The 21,036-nt window shown below is 33.8% G+C and overlaps 1 protein-coding gene across 1 annotated transcript in view; it reads left to right on the top strand.

Annotated features, from left to right (window-relative positions):
• The window catches only part of CNTLN (centlein), a 169,661-nt gene that overhangs the window by 118,837 nt on the left and 29,788 nt on the right, over positions 1-21,036 (top strand). The window contains 2 exon segments of the mRNA XM_071425911.1: positions 16,462-16,626; positions 19,919-20,013. Of these exon segments, the coding sequence (XP_071282012.1) occupies positions 16,462-16,626; positions 19,919-20,013 (260 nt within the window).

Below are 21,036 nucleotides of genomic sequence, written 5' to 3'. Positions count from 1 at the left end.
AGTTATTTCATGTCAAAACACTTCTATAAATGTCCTGGTTTTATATATTTGAAGTCTCTTACATGGATGTACTCCAGACAATTTGTGTATTTTTATTAAATTCATGAAAGATTCTGCATTTTAGTGTCACCTCTTCTAAGCTGAGTTTTGGATTTTCTTCTTTCTCTGGTAGCATAAAAAGATATTTCTCATTATGTACATTAGATAATTTTAATTATATCTATAAAATATCTGAATGATAAAAATTTATTGAAAGTTTTTGAATTACTGAAATTTGGAAGACTAAATTAAGCAAAAATAGTAATTAATAGAAATAAACTTTGTATAAAGTTACTGCTACATCAGCATATGCTAAGAAGCATTTTTCTATATTAGAAGAAAGAACCTGCATCAAAAGAATTAGCATGTTATTGTAATATTACAGAGGTTGTAAGGTTGTACACATTTCTGTAAGTATAGCTAATATATCTATATCCAGCAGCTTAATGTAGTAATGGAACAGACATTTAGATTATATAGATGATACAGAAGATATCCTGTAACTTTTATGTTATTAATTTCATGTGATATGAGCTTTTTTATTCACCTTTCCTGTGATTTGATCAAACTTTCCTTTGCATTTGCTCTTAATCTTACTATTGGAAAAAATACCCAAAACAGAACTCAATTTGCATTTTTTTTTTCTAAAAAAAAATTCTCAAATAAGATACATCTTGAGACCTGGAAAAACTCAACATATACTATCATAATAGGATTTCCTTCTGTGTTCACATGAGTGTTTTTATTGAATTCACTGTGATCTGCTTAGTAATTAAAATTAAGCATAAAGCTGCACTGGATTCTTGAACTTTCTCTACTATGTAAAGTCCTACAGATAATATATGGTTTTGTCAGAGGATATTTATTCACCAATAAATCTCAAGCAAAGAAGGTCATTGATTTGGGAATAATTATTCATATGTTGCCAAGAGATTACATTTCAGATCTGGCAGATTCTATTTTCTAAAAGATTGTCACAGAAAACCTGTTTGTGTTGCAGTTGGACCAGTACTCTTCGGTTTACTCACCAGAGCAGTCCATTAATTATTCATTAATAACTACTGCTATTAACTATGGAAATGATTTTACTAAACCTTTTATGCATGTGCTTATTTCCAGAGTTCAAGGAAATTTCAAGACATCCTACTTATCCTGGTAAAATTAAGTTTTATTGTCTCTAATCTTGCATATACATCTCTCTATAGTGAGGGATTCCTTTTTGTTTTCAACCTTTGGAGAAGGAGCAACAACAGGGGATGTAGCTACAAATTTTTGTTGATATTCTCTGATTTAGTATTCTAATAGAATGTGAAATGACATGCCAAAAGTAGGTGCTTTGGGTTTCCATCAGCCATATATCCTCCCTTGGAAGTTCCACTTCTCTTCCTGGTTTTTGTGATGGATTTTTACCTAACAGTCACTCTTTTTCTCAGCCTAAATAAATGTTTTCCCAATTATGTTCTTAAGAAAAGTTTTCAAGACTCATGAGAAACTGGGGAGATAATTTTGTATTGTGAACATTAAGTGAGTTGATTCTCCTGCACTCTCCAATGGACTCCTCTATGTTACTTCTCCTTTCCTTTGCTCCTGTCCTAATTTGTGAAATAAATTTTTCTCAATGTAAAGATACAAAACAGAAGATTGGTGGAGGAGAATGCTTAATATGGTTAGCAAGGTATATACATGGACTAGGGGAATTGGTGACAGACAGTTCTTTATTGGAGGAGTTGCATTTTCTAAGGAGTTGGATGAATAGGGTTTACAGTAGTAGCTCTATGACTTGAAAGTTTCAGAAGTTTTATAAGCAGATTCATTCATTTTTGTTTTGTGCCTCTGTGCAACAGTCATTGCTTATTGAAGTGTAAATATGAAATCAAATTTAAAAAGTTGTATCCACCATACTTGCTTTTACATAGAATTTGGACTTGAGCTAGGCATTGCTACATGGAACACAATGGAGACTCAATGTCTCAAGTCATGCCTTAAGGTTAAATTGATGCATATAAGTACCCCTTAATCATTTTCACTAGCTCAGAATCTCACATACCATGAAATTAATTTTTCAGTTTATCCCTCACATCAATGATAGCATTATTAGTTTCACCAGGATAATGGTTTACACCTTACATATCTATTTTATCTGGATATACTATGAAATAAATGACCGTCTTTTTGCTGTTTGTTTTAGAAGTAAAATCTTGCAATCATTTTTTAAAAATTAGTGACAGCATAAAAAATCCAAGCCAGTGCAATAGGATACCTTCAGTCACTGACAACTACTCTTAAGCTTTTAATCATCCACCAGAGTCTGATTGAAAAGTGTGGATTGTTATGATCTCACAGTGTTTTTAATGAGCAAATCATTACATCATAATGAAAACCAATACACTGCTCAAGTTTCACATTGAGTGAGGCTGAATGGCTATCTCTTGGGAACCAGGGACTCTAAAGAAAAATTAGAGTCATAGGAGGTAATGCTGAGCATGAACTCCCATTGCCATTTTAAAAAATTTGAATTGCCAATTTAAAAAATACAGTCCTCAAATGTATGAACTGGAGTCTGTATAAGAGGAATGGAAAGAATATGTTTTCTTGGACTGGCATAATTTGACTGGTCTTAGAATAATGTGTATAGTTCTAATACACAGAATCCAAATTAAATTAATTTTAAAAGCACTTCAAGACTTATAGGAAGGATTTGAAAGTACGTTGTTCCAGAGAACAAATGTGAGGTTTTCAGAGAGCAGGTTAGCAGGTAACTCAAGTTTAAATGTCTGAGAAAAAGAAATCCTGTAGAGTCATCAGTCTAATAAAGAAAGGTTAAAAAAATAGCAAAGATAGAAACATAGCAGATATGAGATCTGTAATTTTTAGGTGACTGTAATTGACTCTTGCCAGTTGGAGTCAGACAACTGCAATGATATTGGCCAACTAATCTAAAAAGGAAGAATTGGAGAGAAATCAGCTGCTTGTGGTTGGCTGTAGGCAGATTTTTTGTTAAAGGAATAGAAAAAATGTTGGGTCTGTAGGATGCATGAAAAAGTAACAGAGAGGTATTTGTTTGATGGCAAAAGCTTAATAAATGGGAAGTATGAACAGGAAGGTAAATTCTCAACTTCAATAACACTGCTCACCTGAAGCAATGATGGAAGTGAGTTTATGTCATTGAGCTCAGGTGGGCACCAGTATTTTTTAAATTAATGCTAAAATGAGTTTAGTGCTGCAGAAAAGAGATGTAAACATGGACGATAAATTTAAGATAGTCAAACCACTTGTTTTTAAGAATCTCCCTGAAGCCAAGCAAGACTGCTACAATAGTGATAAAACATCAGGTTATAAGGAAGAGAAATTCTGAGAGCCATTTTAGCATTAAATTAAAGCCATCATGACTGAAGACATACACATAAAAAGTCACGGCACAGGGAAGGTGGATATTAAAATGAAGTAACCTAAAGGAAAGGACCATTCCATGGTGTGCAAGAGGAGCATTTAAAGATCATCAGTCTTAAGCAGAAGATACGCAGAGAAGGAAAAATGGCTTTTTTTTGTAATATACACAGAATATAGGATTATGTTACTCCTGTAAAACCCTTTAAATTTTGCTGATTGCAGAGCTGAGTGAAGGTTAAAGTATTTGATGTAGGTAGTATGTAAGTTGGTAAAGGAAAATGCAGAAAAGGAAAGATAAATTATGATTTTTTTAATATATACTTCTGATTTTACCAGGAGGATTGAGCATAAGAAAATACATTTTTAGTGAGGTAGTCATGATATTTTCTAAGGAAAAAGCTTTCCATTTTCACTGGGGGCATAGAGACAGTCCAATTTTATTTTTTTTTTTTGTCTAAATCTTGATAAAGTCCTCAAGCTGAGATAGTTTGTTAAAGGTTTGACTTCAAAACAGTAAAAATACTTACTTCCCAAAGTATTGTTTGCAATATAAACTTTGGCAGGAAAAAAAAAAGACTAAATTTCCTATGAGAAAAATGAGGGAGATGCATTCTAATAAAAAGTAATTTCAATTAAAAATCTGCACCCTGCTGCTTATGCTGCACTTATTTGAAAACTTTACAATCTCTGTCACCAAAAGACTAAGATATGAGGAAGCCTAAGTGATAGGAGGCATAAATTTCTGTTGTTATTTTAGGAAGGCCTATATTGGGGAGTGAAACTACAGGTTGATGACTGACAGTCTCAAGACTTCTATTTTGCATAGTTACTCTGAAGAAGATAAAAGCATATTTTTAATTAACATAATTTTGATCAGAAGTCATTATATATAGCTTAGTGTGCATTTTATTGCAGCCCACTGTCATAGATACTACTGTGTACAGTTCAAAATGTCCTTTTATTTTCTTGAGAATTCCTCCAAGGACTCTGAATATTGGGTTTTCCTGCATTTTTTATATTTCTGTCAGGCGTCATAAAAGTTCAGTTTCATTGCTGTTATTCGGCTGCTGGTTTGTGTTATTTATAACATTCTTCATAAATAGGAGTTAAAAACTTTATATATACAAACACATATTTTCCTATTTCCATATACTGTAGTGTGTGTCACTAGACTTGTCTTTACACTAGCAGCTTTTGTAGTAGACATCGTGTGCACAGTATTCATTTTATATATGTCAGATCCTCAAGGGCCATGGCTTTTGCCAGATGAAGCACTTTTGATTTTGAGGCTGATGAAACATAGTGCTATTATTGATCTGTGCATGACACAGCCAGTCTCTCTGCTGGCAGAGTGTAGCAACATTTATCCAGGAATTTGTGAAATGTCACTCGGATCATGTTCGTAAGGTAAACTGTGCAAAATCCAGGATTCAAGATGAGAATCCATGAGGAATTGGACGTGACTTTCTTATTCCTTCATCCTATCTTCTAGGTCAGCCAAGTGGTATTTGTTAAAACAATGTCTGTGTTTTGTATTAGGTGTTGAAGAAAGTATGATTATCACTGGGAACACCCTGTACAGTGTAGACATACTGCTGGTTTTCTCAGGTTTTTAAGTTGCTTGGGAGAACAAGATTTTAAGTCAGTGAAAGTGATCCAAGCATTGCAAGTGTGTAATTTTTGTTTTCTTTGTAGCAAGTGGATGATTCCTGTACAGCTGCAAGTAGGAAACTCGCCTTAGATTTTCTAAAGGAATTTAACTTTCCTTGCTTTATTTTGAATGTAGAGATTTGTGGCAATTCATGTTTGTCAGTAAGATCTCATTAAGTAATAGTGGTCAGAAAGGGTGTGTGACAGTCTCTACAAGTAAAACTGTCATAATATTGATAATTACATATTTTCTTTCTTTATAAATACGATTGAGAATGGCTGCACATTTTTGCTAGTATCAGAAGCAGGTTATTTAAAAAATACTGAAAACTAAGGTATGTAACAAATCCCCAAACTTCCATGTACTATTCCTCTATTTGTCACTTTTCCAGACCTCCTTATAGATGGTGTTTCAGTTTAAAAAATTGTTTTCAGGTATAAAAAAGACACAGACAACTGTAATTCTTAGTTTACATTTTTTCTTTCCAAAGTGGTTATAATAGTAACAATTTTAAAGTTAGCCATGAAAAAAAAAATTATAACATTTTTTTCAATTTTAAACATTAAAATATTTTTTAAAGTCTTCTTGCATTTAATTTAAAAATCAGTTATTAGGTAAGAAAAAAGAAGTTTTGTTGAACTAAAGTTCTGAGTTGGCTGTCTTGGGAATTTTTTCCAAAGCTGGCAGGAATTTTCTTTTATTTTTCAAAAATAATTTCTGTAGTTTGAATCCCAAAGGACAAAATTGGAATTTAATTGAAACGGCACTTGTGAATGACCACAGAAATGTTCTTGCTATCTACTTTTTCAAATGTTTTCCAGCATTTGTATGTAAACAGTAAACCTAGAGGGGAGAGAGTTGCTGCTCTTGGTCATGAAAAATACATGCATAAATGAAGCCTTAATTTTTACATGTTATCCCTCCCTTTACAAGATTACCACATGTGAAATCCAGCATAAAGTAAAACTCAGCAAGTTGTAGGAAAAGGCAAAATAGTCATTGGTTGGGTTTGGGATTGGGTTGTGGCTTTTTTGTTTGTTTTGGGTTTTGTTTTGGTTGGTGGGATTTATTTTGTCTTGCAGATATGTGTGTTGATTTTGCAAAGATCCACACAGGCTGAACAAATATTGTGTTTCTTAGGGGCACAAAGGTACTTCATAGCATGAGGGCCACCAGCTTGTCAAACTACTGCTCTTCATAGCAGAGCCATTGCTAGCTTGTCAGGCATTATTTTTTACAGAGAGTTTCACAGAGGACATTTCCTTTTCTACTCAGCAATGTCAAGGTACTCTGTGTAATATTGCACCTTGGTTTGGCACCACACACAAATCATATATTGGAAGAAAGGAACAAGAACTTTGCTAAGTATAAAGCATAACAAGAATGAGGAAAGGTTGAAGGTCTGTTGTTAATAAAATCTAAAAATAATAACAGATTAATAGTAAAAGACTGAAGAAGTGTAACACCCACCTTTCCATGGATAAAGGACCATTTAAAATTAGTGATCTGTTTTTGCTTCCATATCCTTTCAAGAGAATGGATTTAATTTTCCAAAAAAAGACCACTTCTATATAATGCACGTTTTCTCTCTGAGGACACTGAAGATGGCTGCCAGGAGAATCTTCTCTGCATTTAAACAAAAATTTTAATTAATATTTTCCTTATACTGTGTGGTACATGTGCTGTGTTTAATGGAATCTTGACATCTTAATGTATTTCTTATTTAGCAAATAATTTTTTTGTCCCCATTCTCAAAATGGAAGGTCTTTTTTAAAGATAACTGGCACAGGAAAGATACTTTAATAGAGAAGAGTTTGAACTCTAGAAGCTTGAACTGGATCTTGAACTAGAAGCTAGTCCTTGAAAACTCTTCTTGGACTCCAAGTCCTCCTTTTCCTCCATGCATTTTATTACTCTCTGGTTTCTAGTAAGATTTTATCAGTGATCAGAAAGGAGGACCAGTAACAGGTCCCACATCTTGTCCTTCAAGAACAAGTGTTCTTTTGGACTCCTTTGGATTTCAGAAGAGGAATCTTCACCAGTTCTCTGCTGATGATAGATCTGAAAAGCACCAGTTTCCTGTTTGACCTTATTATTTTACCTGTCACACAGTGAGATTTCTTTGTCTAGATTGTTTTGCACGAAGGGAATTGGCATTTTTATTGGAGCTTGCATCTTACTCAAATTTCTCATTCTCACAGTTCTCTAAGCTTATGTGTTCAAAGGTAGTAATGCTGGTGCTCTGTTGTCCTGGCTATTCCCTTCCACTACAGGAAGAAATTTTGAAACATACCTCCATAGCCAGGAATACAAGCCATTCTTATCACTTTACCAAGGATTATGCATGAACTTTCTTAAAGTTTGTTGGTTTTCGGGGTTTTTTTTGTCATTTGTTGTTGTTTTGGTTGGTTGGTTGGTTGGTTGGTAGGTTGACTTTTTGGTTGGTTGCTTTATTTTGTTTGGGGGGAATTTTTAGACTTTCTAGGCATAAAGGAATGGGAATCAAGAGCTAAGACATCTTCTACAACAGTAGAAAAAAAACGTTGCAACAAGAACGCCTCTGAGACAAGAGAACTACCTGAGATTCCTTTTTAAAAATACATATCTACAGTGTTTCCTCTTTGGGATTGTCTTAATTATTCTCTGTCTTAGACTCCCCATTGTTGTAGAGAATGAGTGCTAGTTCCCAGGATTCTGTGGCATCCCTACCAAAGTCAGACACTCTTTCTGTCCTTGTAATTCAAGGGGAGAATTTTGTAGTTTTGACTAGTTGCTGGTTTGCCTGAAATGCCTGAACCTCACATAACTCCGTAACTGCTAGAGGAGGTAGAAGAGTATTTATCCTTTCTTACTATTTTTTGTATGGTCTGATTTGCTCTCCTAAGGCTTAATTGGGAATTAATGAGGTAGTCATGGACTGTTCCCATGGCTTGTATCATGCTCAGGTTTACTGTGCATCACTCCATTCTACTTCTGCTGCGTAATGTGGCAAGATCTTCAGTTCCTTTCTCAGTAGTGGAGACTATGACTAACCATAGCTACAGCACATCTCACGAGATCCTCAGGCACTGGGAAAGCATCTGCTCCTTGGTGGCTGAACTGTACACAGTCTTCTCTTTATTTTTGAGTTGAAAGGTAATCCTGCGGTCTTTAGGGTATTGTGTACACAAAATGGGTCATTTTGTCTATACTCTTATCTTGGTAAAACCAGCAGAAGAGAGTGAGGGAGCTACTGAGTAGCTGTAGGTCTCGTTCATGCTGGGATTTAGAATTGCAGTGTTGTCCTCAAACTGTTCATGTATGGGAAAATAATAAATTCCCCAAGTGAGTCATAATGTTGATGATAATCGTGATAGAAGAAAGTATATTTCACTTTATGCATTAGACTGAAAACATGGCTTTTTCATGTGATGGTCTCTTCAGATATTAAATAGTATATAAATAATATAGTAATATAAAGAATATTTTACCCTAAACTGTTCATTTATGCATGTAATTTTAGCGAGGGTTCTGATGATAATATAAATTACGAATTAAAGATAAGACTGTGGGGGTTCATTTACAAGAATCCAGGGATGAAATACTAATTTAATTTATATGAAGTACATTTTCATGATAATTTTTAAATGCAGTTCATTATTTGGAAGAATATTCCTGTCTTTGCATCCTCCGCATGATGTTTGTCATCAGCTTTCTCATACCTCTCAGAAGAGGTTAGCAATGTCTTTGTTTACTTTTATAAAAATGTAAATAATAAATAAATATTTGTATAACATCACCTTTATGTGATTAGAAAAATTCCTTCCAGATACTTAATAGTTTTTTTCCTACAATTCTTTGTTGTTTATTTCTATGTTTCTCATTCTCTATGAGAATATAGAACTTCTCCATTACCTAAGTTTGTTAATACAATTTATACTTAAAATGTTTTACTTTTACTCAGCTATCTGCATAAAAACAAATGAGAAGACCTTCTGAGGACATTTTTTCTGCTTTTATTAATATTAATATCTGAAGTGGCTAAAAATGAGATACTTAAATAATTGAACAAAATTAAGCATAGAACTATCTTTTTACATTTTGTTCCTTGAATATTGCAACCAACTTCTGAGAATGCCTATAGCCTACTTACATGTTAGTAATTTTTATTTTTAAATATTTACATCACTTTCTCAAAGTATGTTGAAAGAGAATGGTCTTTAACAGTTGAAAATCTGAAATTTGAGTAAAGAAAAATAATATATAAAGAGTAATATGGGAGAGGGAACAGCTTTCCCTACAAGTACAGATTTCCTGCCCACTTACATTAGAGATGCAGAAATATTTCAGTAGAAAATGGCTCACTCTCTAAAACACATGGAAATGAGGAGAGGTTAAATTAATATTTCACCATTCTTTCAGTTCTTTTGTTTTTGTTTTTTCCCTCTTATATATTCTCTTAAAAATAACTTTCATTTCTAAAGATATAAAGCTATATGCTTTGGAACTAAGTGGGTAAATCAAAAGAAAGTTTAAACACAGTCTTTAAAATAGCATTTTCATTTTGGTTTCTCTCTATTTTATGTGAGTTATACAGAAACCAGATGGAAGCATTATTAATTTTTTCCCCCAATGAGTTTTAGTGCAGCATATTTGTATGTGTTATCTGAAACATATGAATACTTAGTATTGCTGCTGTTAAATTTGTAATGAGTTGTAGGGATTGTGAAATTCCCTGACTGGCTCTCATGCAAGCAGTTCATTTGCAGTGCTTAGATGTGTTAAGATTAAGCAGGGGGAATATGGCAAGCACTATCCCTGACCCTAGATGAAAAATTCAATCTTTATGAGTTTGCCCCAACTCTCATGTTTGGTGGAAATCAGATAAATACTGTCTAGTTTTAAAAAAAAACCCATGCAGTAAAACCTGGTCCTAACTACAAAAGATCGCATGGATCTTTTATATTGAAAATTACCTAGTAAGTATAAAACCATGCAAGTCTTGGAGAAAATTTTATGCATCAGCTGGAAGTCTTTCCCTGTATATAGCATTACTCGATGTGCACAGCATGTTAGGTGTTGGAATACTAGTATTTATTAGTATTTATTTAAATAGCAATGGTGGAAACATGAAAACATTGGTTTTGAACTTCAGCCACATCTGGCTTGCTGTAATACTCAGATATTTTCAAATGGGACAAAGTGTCATGAAATGTCTCCAGTTATATTTTCATTTTTAATTTATTTGTAGTAAAATGTTATAATGAACTGGGTTGTGTCTAGCAGATATTAAACCTTCAAATAAGTTCAAATATAGTATATACTGAAACACTGACTATTTTTATTTTTATTAAATATTGTTTTCTTCAAGTTCTGTAGTTTTTCTGTTTAACTATTAAGGCCTTTCAGACAATGTCCTGCACATTTGTATATTTTGTCAGTTTACATCTCCATATTGGAAAATCAATCACAACGAAAATTAAATCATACAGTTGTGATCATATAATTGATCATTATGAAACTACTTGTGGAAGTACTGTTAAATAAATAGTTAATAGTCCTTATATTCCCTTGAAATCTGCAAGGACAGATGGAGTGCAGCATCTGCTTTAGTATGAAAGCAAGATAGTGTTCTTAATATGTACAGAAATTAGACATGGGATACAGCAATGTTTACTTGTACAGAGACATGAAATTGAAGTGATAGAAAATGAAGGCTAAATTAGAATTGCTGCAGGACAAAACCTTTATCTTTGAATTGGTATGATCATTATACAGATGACATATATCAGAAGCAGTTTCATCATCTTAAAAAATACAATTTGTATTATTACTAAGTTTTTTCTTGTTTTCCCTAATTTTTTTAAAAAATGTATTGGTTGCACAGTTCTGTACTCAGACTTGTCTCTTGTTAGAGGAGCAGTTAATTTCTCGGAGAATTCATTGGAATTAATTTCTTGGAGAACTCCAATTCATTTATATACGACAGTTTATGTTTCTCTAAAATATAGTTACGTTTTCTGCTCTTGATCTTTGTGATATTATTAGTATTTAGAAAAAAAGAAAAACAAATCAAAATTGAAAAAGGACCTGTCTGGACTGATTCTGTTGATTTTCTTTTTGTATTATTTAATAAGTTGCTGTTGCAATGCTAGGTTTTATAAGTTATAAATAAATTTAGCTATAGATCAGCTGTAAGTACCTGAACTAAAATTACGTGTAAAACCTTTGTTTATGAAGTGTTAGCAAATAGCCCTTTATAAGTGATGATTGATCAGTAATAGTACATGTTTTAAGAAGACACTCAAAATCTTTGAGTCTAGGAGTTCTTGTTAGGGATTACAAATGTTTTTCCAATAACAGCTGAATTTATAATTTGTATATGTGAAAGGGCGATTCCAATGTAAATATTGCTGTTATAAAGCAGATGAACTGCAATCGTGTTACCACTATAATAGGCCAAATGTTTTTCTTTAGTAAAATACCTGAGATGAGAAATTTACCTCTTATCTGCTGGTTAATGTCTGTACTTTTCTTCGGGGAACTAATTTAAACACTTCATGAGAGATTGACATTTTTAGTACCTTAAACATCCTTAAAAGCTGCTTTGTTCACTGCAAACCATATTTAGTATGACCTCATAATAATGTAGCACACCTCAAGTGTCATGCCTGTCTTTACTATGCACTTCGGAGCTGTGTTCATCTATACCAGACAACTGCACTTCAAGGAAAGATTTTTTTTTTTGCTTGATAGGCAATTAGCAGTAATTAGGAAGATTCACTTCAGTAAGGTGTCAACATGAGATTGTTTAAAAAAGTTGAATGTCAGTGGCTTTAAAAGAGGGTTCTTCTCCCTGACACATAGGTATGGCATGTGAAACATGAAATGTTAATTTAACTTTTCTGCTTATTATTCATGCACAATATTATTTTGTCATTCAGATACTACACTGACAGAGTGCAAAGGGTGTTAAAATAGTGCTGCTGGAATAAAAAGAGGATTAATCTACCATTGGCCAATTAGCCAAAGGGTACTTAATGGTCTCTAAAGGCTACTGAAGTCTAACAACTAGCTAAAGCACTGGCAAAAAGTCCTCTATATTACCTTCATTTATTTGACATTTTGTGGAATAGTCAGCTCCTGATAACTGCATTTGACTGAAAAAAAAATACTACTAAATGATTCGGTAGATTTTACCAAAATTTCAGAAGGACAAATGACAAAAAAGTTCTACATTTTATAAGAAGTTTGTCTTGCTTTTGGGGGGGTCTTTGTTTCAATTTAGGGATGGGATATTAAGTCACCAGAGACTTCTGTTTGATATTTTGTCTTCATGTCTAGAATACTAAGTAATCAACCACTTACAGCACTTGCATGAAAAGAACTTGATCGAGGATTTGAAGTTATTTGCCTTTTCTCTATATGATCACATTAAGTATTCACCATAGCTTTTTAGTCTGGTATATATCTTTTCAGATAGCTACATACCATCTTTATTAATTTTCACCTTTTTTTCCTATGACCCATCAGGCAGAGGAAGATTTTTGTTTCAGGAGTAGTGGGATTGACACAATAAATTGGATATTGTAAATAGGTTTATCATGATGTTATAATAATATTTGAGAGAATGAGTAAAATCGTAAATACGTAGCTCTCTGCTTGCAAGCATGATTGAAAAGTTCTGTTATGTTTTACATGTACAACAAGTACTGCTTATTTTGTATGTTTTTCATGATCAAGCAGAAACTGTGCAAAAATGGTGTTCTATTTAAAACATTTATAGAAGCAGTATTAAATTCTGACAGAACTTTGTATAGGAGCTATGCATATGGCAAATGTATTCTATTACCTACTGTAGGAAGGTTTCTTAGGAGAAAAGTGAGTGTTAACTTCAGGTTTTTTACTGACATAGCAGTCTTTGCATCTGCCAGGAGTTTAGGGAAGCTTTGCAGAAAATGGGATTTTACACATCGAAGTATATTAGCTTTAGTTTACAAAATGAGTAGTAAGATATGATTATGTCACTGCTCAAAAAACGCATCAAGAATGCCTGATTTACATCCTGGTTTATAATTTTTATATAATATATTTTGCAAATGTAAATGTGGGGGATTATGTGCCTTCAGTAGCAATTCAGTATCAGCTCCTTCCAACAGAAATGTTATATTCATACATGCCAGTTGCAGTAGAATAGTGACTTCTGTAAAATGAGCCCAAAGCCCCTTATGGAGTGATTGTGATGCCAGGGAGCAAGAGGCCATAGCAGGAACTTCCTGTGTTGAACCATTGGGCCTTCCACACAGCTGTGAGCAGAGAGTTTATAGTGAACAGCCTTGCTGAGTCACTGGAAGTTTTATACTGACTACATAGGAACTGGGTTTTCATCACTTACTCCTTTGTGAACAGCAGTACAGAGTGTCATGGGTATACCAGGAGCAAGGAGATTAAGATAGATGGATGTTAAAATATTGAACCTATAAACATCTGTTAAGCCAAAAACACTCTGGAGGAGGTGCAGCAGACAAAGGCTGCTACATCATAGAGGAACAGCAGTAGGCTGCCTTTACCAGCATCTGGTCTAGCTGATGTTGAAGATTCTTCTACCTTTCATCCTGGTGACCTCTTCCCCTGGAGTAAATTCTTTCTTCTCTGTCATTCAGGATTTGTGTCCGTGGTAGCACATGCACAAAACTTTTGTTGTGTCTGAAAAATTAAAAAATAATTAAAAACTTGACCTAAAGTATAGGCAGTGGTGAAGAATGCTAGGGTAATGAACTTGTTTCTTAAGTAAATGCAAGGACTATCTTTTGGGCATAAATCTCTTGATAGGGCAGGGGGAGTCTGTTTTTTACATCCCACATGGATTTACATAGGATTTTCTCATAACTGTTCAGTAGATAAATAGTTAAAAATAAAAGAGTAATGCAGTAGAATTATCAGTCCTGTAGTACATTTACAAAATCTACAGCAGTATTAAAAGACAAGTTATGTGAAATGTCTGATTGCAATTGCATGCCTGTCTGCTTTTGCAAGTTGGGCCCTTGTACATCATATGCTACCTTCACTCCATCCATAGTTCTTATGCTGTTTCTGAATTCATGTAGATTCTTTTTTTAAAATCTTTTTTTCTACTTCCTTAAGTAGTTTCTCTAACCAACTGTCATCTTTAGTACCTGTCCCATGAAGACCTTTTCTTTTTGAATGTATTTGCTATAATTTTTGAGAATGTAGCCGGTGCAATTCATGTTGTGAGCTGTCTTGGGCAGATACGGGCATTTCTAATTTTGAACAGAGATATTGATCTAGCTATGATTTTTTTTCTTTTCTTTTTATGAATAATTTATTATAGAGACACTGAATCATGAAATTCTGCATGTAGAAATATTGGTTATACTGGACAAATTAACATAATCTTCATATTTTTCTATACTATGTCCTTCTGTATTACTGCTGGTTTTTCTTATTGAAATGGTCCATATTTTGTCTTTTACTCTGCAAATGTAGTAATTATGAGAATATCAGATTAAGGAATAGTCAATTAGAAAATACAATATTGCTCTCTTGTTTAATAATGACAACAGACACAGACGGGAATGGAAAGATTAACTCCTTTACTAAGAACAGTACTTAGCTCGGATACATATGTAAAATGACCACTGACTTTAATAAGTGCGCTTGGTAAATATGAAATAAATAGTGTTAGATTTTTAACTTTAAATACCAGATGAATTTTCCTTGTACCGATGATATTTTTTTAGGCTAATGCAAAATATACAAGCATTCTTTTCTCATTCATAATGGGAATTACTGTGAATCTCTTTTATCTGTATATATGATCTTCAGATTATAGTCATGTGAGTGTATGTTTTTATAAACACATGTATATGATTTTTTTTCCTAATATCAAGCTGTATAAAATCTAATTTGTAAATTAAATAATAAACTGTTTGAGAATAGAATACTTAACTTTCACCTTTTTTTGTGGATTTTTAAATTTGCTTCTAGGAGTTTTTTTTGGGGGGGGGGGGTTGGGGGTTTTGGGGCTTTTTTATGTTCATTTTTTTTTTATTTATGGTTAGATATTTCATTTGGCATCTGCATATAATCAGGCACACATTTAGTTATTTCAAGCTGTCATGTATCTTCTCATGCTTCTGATCAGGATTCTTCACAAAATAAGGGGTTTTTTTTGCATTTTGAGGTATTTCCATACCACTTTGTACAATTGTTTCTTATGTTAAGCTACTGTATTACAGTCTTACATGGAATAATAAGATAGCATTTTAATAATCCTTGTAAGGAGCAGAGAGCTGTTAGGCCATTGTTGGCTTTCAGCTGACTACAGTTTTGTGAAAGTTAATCACTAGCATGAAGATTATTTCCGTTCCCCTTTTTCCAGAACAACATTCAATATTATTTAAATTAAAGCAATTATTTAAAACATTACTTCTGAAAGGAGTAATGTGAAATATATTGGTACAAAGATTGAGTAAGTCTTGTTGGTTGTCGGTCAAGTGCAACAAGACTGAGAGTTTGTTTGCATGATATTTATTTGAACTAAATCCCTAACAAGGCTCGTCTGCTAATTGGACTTAGCATTTATGTTGCTAAGTGAGAAGCATTTTGGCTGCAGTATAGGGTGGTAAGACCTACCCAGTGGAATAAACAACTAACATCTGTTATCCTGTCCTGCTCCAGCTTGTCTTTTACCACTTAAGTACTTCAGCCCTAGAGTCAAGGTTATGGAATGTGCAGTTCTCTGGCTATGGTGCATACATTGAAAGGGATGAAATAACACATAGGTAAAGACCAGCCAACCAGGAGATAGTTAGTGCAGCTGGTCCACTTTGCTTTAACCTCTACAAGCCCTACAAATATCAAAACAAAAGCCAAGAGAAGCGTGTATGCTTTATAGCAGTTGTCAACACAGCAATTGAAGTGAGCTTTCAGTGGTCACCATTATAACAGATTTGACTTTTAACTACCCTTAATTCACATTGGTATCTACGACACCATGGTATTCATATTCTGTGTAGAAATAATTGCTGAATTCCAGGAAGGCTCTAGGTAAACATGTTTCAACAGTAGCTGCTGTTACAATTTCGTATGATAATTTTTGTTTGTTGAAGTTGAAACTGCAACATATTCAATCAAAATTGAATTATTTTGCCTATAATTTTAAAATAATTGCTTGTTTCCAGTGGTAGTAGATTTCTTTTTTCTGCCAGATTTGATCTTTGCCTGTACTAGAGAATTCAACCAACAGCTATTCAATGTAATTAGAGGTGATATATACAATTGCATTCCTCTTGAACGCTGAACTGGAGAAGCATCTCATACAATCAAGCAGAAATGTTTTTAGGATGAAATTGTGATTGTTTATTCTCTTTGTAAAACAGATTTTGACCTCCAACATGGCCAAGTGGCAACAGGAGAAAGAAGATCTACAAGGAAAATTAAAGTTGAGAGAACATCTGCCTCAAACTGCTGGCAAGAGTGAAGCCACACCAGCTCCTTCAAAGAACATTGATTTAGAGATGAAACAGCTGCAGTGCAAACTAAAGGTGACAGAACAGATTATCTAGTGCTGAGGATAATTTGTATGAGCAGTAGTTCATAACTGGGTCAAGCAGGCATACCTATACTCCCATATGCCTATCATTTGTATATCATAGCCAATGATTAGCAGCTTAGGTGTTAGATTGCCTTTGATGGTAAGTAGAAATGTATTCATAGACAGAACTAAAAGTTCTAAAACAATTTCTGCAGATCAAATAGGCCAAATAGGAGCCTTGGTGGGTTTTCACACAATGATTAAGTAGATCTTGTTGGAAGGGGCTGTGAAATTGGTTTGATGAGAATTCAGTTGATTCCTTTCTTCATCTAAGAAGGAGAAAAGCAATAGCTGTATGTGAAAGTGGAGCAAAGAATTTGAGGTAATGGGGCAGCAGTGTTGTGTGTGTGTCAGTGTTGTCTTTGTCTTCAGAGAGACTTTTAATTATTTTGTATTTGTGTAGATTAGCTGCTAGGAAAATACTGACTGATTGATGATTTCACTTTTCAGTCTTGTGTGATTTTGTTGCATGTGAATGATGCAGAGACTCGACTGTGTTGTTCTGAAAGCTTTCTCAGCAGGTGGCCTGTCTCAAACACATTAATTCTTCTTCTCTTCTCACTGGAGGAAATATATTTGCAACAGTATGTCTTCAAGGTTTTTTTTTTCTCCAATTGTTTTCTGTTAAATAGTAGAGAAAAGAGAAAAGGTCAAAATGGTGCAGCTTTGTGCTGCTAGAAGAAACTCAACAGTAGCAAGAAGTCTGCCAAAGGATCAGCTAGGAGAAAAGGCTCTGTTACATGGTCAACATAGCTGACTCTAAATGCTGGATTAGCTGTGCTAGCACAGGAGGTGTGGGTAATGCTCAGACCTCTGAGCTGTTGATGGTAATCATGGTATTACAGATCGTGGCTATTGGACACTGGATACATAACATCTAAATTCAGGGATTAGTAAAGGTAGGTCACATTGATAAAGAGATGAGGCCAGCAGGGAGTAGCCATGAAAAGGCACATAAATTGATCTGCTTTAATTATGAGAAAGAGGTCTTAAAACCATACACACTGTCTTCTTGAGTATTGTTTTTAGTTTTGGGATTAAATAATCTGCTTCTGTTGCTGTTAATTAGGGTTGTACCTTTTAGATGAATATCTTCATTATCCAGAAACCTAGCAGTCAATTGATCTATGCAGGTAGGAAAAATAAAAAAATGGTGTTTATTTTTTAAAACAGTTTAAGAGTAACACCCATGCTAGAAGCCTACTCTATTTGTCTGCCAAATGTGAACTGCAAAATAAATTGCTGAAAAATCAAAGGTTTTTTTGTTTCTGCAGCAGAGGAAATATTTAGCAAGCATATATAAATCTGATATCAAAAATACTAGCATGACTTTTAATTCCTTCTTAAAGATATTAAATTTTTAATGAAAAAATAAATCATGTATGCAAAACTATATTTAGGATGGAGATAGTCTGTGACCCCAAATGTATGTAGTAGAGTAAATTCACTGTTTTCTGAATTGGATGAGAGTTTTGAATATTAAGAGCTCAAAAACTACTTAAATCAAGTTTCTGAAATTCTTAACTTTATTTAAAGCTAGTTTAAGTCCTGCAAGTCATTTCTTAGCTGAAGAATTTGACAAAGGGTTTTCAATTATTGTTCCAGGCTTTCTAGCTGACTTAAAGATGAGACGCATAGTTATTCTCCTGAATATCTGAATGTCTAAGCAGCAAAAGCTTTCATTATAGCTCAAAATGTCCAAGTACCTGGCCTTGCTGGTTAATTTTTTTTCCTTAGCGCTGTCTTTGCAGTGCTTGTTTACATTGCATGTATTGACTCCTTGTATCTTTGCCAACAGGAGGAAATGTGTTAAGTGTGGGTGGTGAGTTCGGAAGCAAAATACCATAAGCATATGTCTTTGCCTCTGAATGTGTGCAGAGGCCCACCTAAGTACTCAAGTTCGTGTCTGGTGTGGAAAGCACGTAACTGGGTGCTCTACTTTACGCTAATGGAACTCAAGCTCCACAAACAGGTCTCAGGAAACTCAGGAATATTCTGCTAGCATACAACATTTTAACAAGTTTCTGGTTATACCTCACATTATAATAATAGTAAATAGACTAGACAAGTTATTAAGAACAATATTTTACATCTAACTATGCACACAAGAATATATACTCCCCTTGAGGTGCACAGAGTTATGTGCAATACTCCCATTAATGTTAATAGGCATTACAAGTCTGCACTGAGCAGAAAAATTCTCCTGAAGTATCATTGTTTACAGCATGTCTGATCTGTTTGCTTATTGTTCATACATAGTGAGCAAAAAGCTATAGTATGGTGGCTAAATCTGTATACATATAGGCCATATAGGCAGATACATACTTGGTGCATATGTTTAACATGTATCTTTTGGCAACACCTTTTGGAGTTCTGAAATATCTCTATGTGGTGTGCTTGAGCTGCCATGTCAGCAATGGCATTGAATGCATATGGTCAGATTGCTAAGATGGCTACTTGGTAAATTTCTTTTTTTTTTTTTTTTTTTTTTGGTAAATTTCTTTTTTTTCTTTTTTCTCTGTAGAATGATTCAGTTTTTCTGCATTTAGATCTTGGGTAGATGATATGTGTAATTGCCTGGAGGAATAGAAGCACTTTTTTTCTTATTATATACAAATGAGGAATGGCCAACAACTGTATAAATGTCCTTCATTGGAATGACATGTGCCTGAAAATTAGGATCATACCTAGTTGTTAGTGAAATGTAGAATTTGTGTTAGTACAGACAAATGGAAATGTCTTTGTCTTGTGCTTTGAATTTCAGGAGACATAAAAGCAACCACTCTTGTAAATAGTCTTGTATTTCTTGATACTTAAAATGAAAGGAATTACTGGACATTCTTTCTGTAAAGATGTAATTACTTGTGCTGTAGAACTGTACGTACAAAGATATAGTTCAAATGAAGATCCAGTTCTACTTCTCTTCTGTTACATTTTATTCTAACCATGCTATGCAAGAGAAAATGCAGTCCTGATTGGTGCTTGCAAGTGTCCCAGAGAACATCTAGTAGCCATACATTATTAGAACAATGGAAATGTACTGATTTTCATCAAATTTTCCAAGGAATGTAGTTCAGCTGAAGTGTTTCTAGGAAGTAAGAACACTCCTTTTATACCAGCTAATTTCTAAGAATCTTCATAAAATATATGGAAATTTACTCAGATAATTTTTTCCAAAATTTACTGTTGACTGTGATCAAATTCGGTCTGCTCTATTTATATTTTAATGTTTTTCAATACAGAATTCGAACACTGAGATCGCTAAGCAATCGACCACCATTAAGTCACTGAAAAAACAAGTCCAGGAAAAAGAATGGATTCGGGAGCTGCCAGCGAAGTATGGTGCCTCTTCTATCCATTGTGTCTGGTGCCACCCAGTGGCAGCTGTAAAATTGCTACAGCGTCAACTGTTCCTCGGCTCTTAGGAGAGCGACGTGTTCTTTTTACTGCAGTCTTGCATAGTGTTACAGGGACGTTTTTGAAACTGGAACAGTTTATGCTTAAATTGCGGTTTTCGTAAACTGATGCAGCTAGGTACAGTATCTGTATGGCAGGAAGAACACCTTAAGTCGGAACTCAGGCTATTTTATCCTTGGTGTGAGTTGAAATGAATTCCTCAGCGCTGTTAAATACAGTCTTTCAGATTCAGTAATTCTTTGCCTAGGGGCTAAGAGACATGTCAAGGTTCAGATGCTTAAATAAGATTAAATAGCTAGTCTTATATTCATAAAAAAGTTCAAAAGGACAGTTGTATTTGTTTCTATTTGAATTGATTCATGTCTATTATTCATTTTGAAATTCAAAAATTGTCAAATATGCCATTGATATTTTTATTCTACCTACTGTAACTGATATGATGCTGTTCTTCAATTATATTACCATCTCAACTATAAAAAAAAGCTGTGTGTACTTGAATTTCTTATCTGCCCAAGGTTTTAACTCCTCTAACCCTTCTGATTTTTTAATTGAAAAAAGAATGCAGTTTTTTATCTGAAAATAGTTCATTTAAAAAATAGAGAGCCCTAAAAATTATTACATTATAGATTGGTTTATTTTCTGTTTCAAAGTGAATTTTTCCACCGTAAGATTTCAAATTTAAAATAATTCTTGGATAGCATGCTTTCTTTATAAAATAGATATTGGTTTTTTATAAGCAGTAAAATATAATAACCAAAATTGCAGTAAGAGTATAAAAGTGAAATAGATCAAAGAAATTTTTAGATGCATTGTATTCCTGGGTTTTTTTAAAAATACAATATTGACATTGTATTAAGAGTGTTGTATTCCTGAATATACTGCCATTCATTTTGCTTTCATTGGAAAAAAATCCAGATATCTGGAGATATTCAGGTATTGCTTA

The sequence above is a fragment of the Agelaius tricolor genome, unplaced genomic scaffold (genome assembly GCF_023055355.1).
Source record: "Agelaius tricolor isolate 1412-34295 unplaced genomic scaffold, bAgeTri1.0.p SCAF_4, whole genome shotgun sequence".
In the NCBI taxonomy this organism is placed as follows: Eukaryota; Metazoa; Chordata; class Aves; order Passeriformes; family Icteridae; genus Agelaius; species Agelaius tricolor.
The sequence above is the reverse complement of the archived record's forward strand: the minus strand, read 5'-3'. Positions and strand labels throughout refer to the sequence as shown.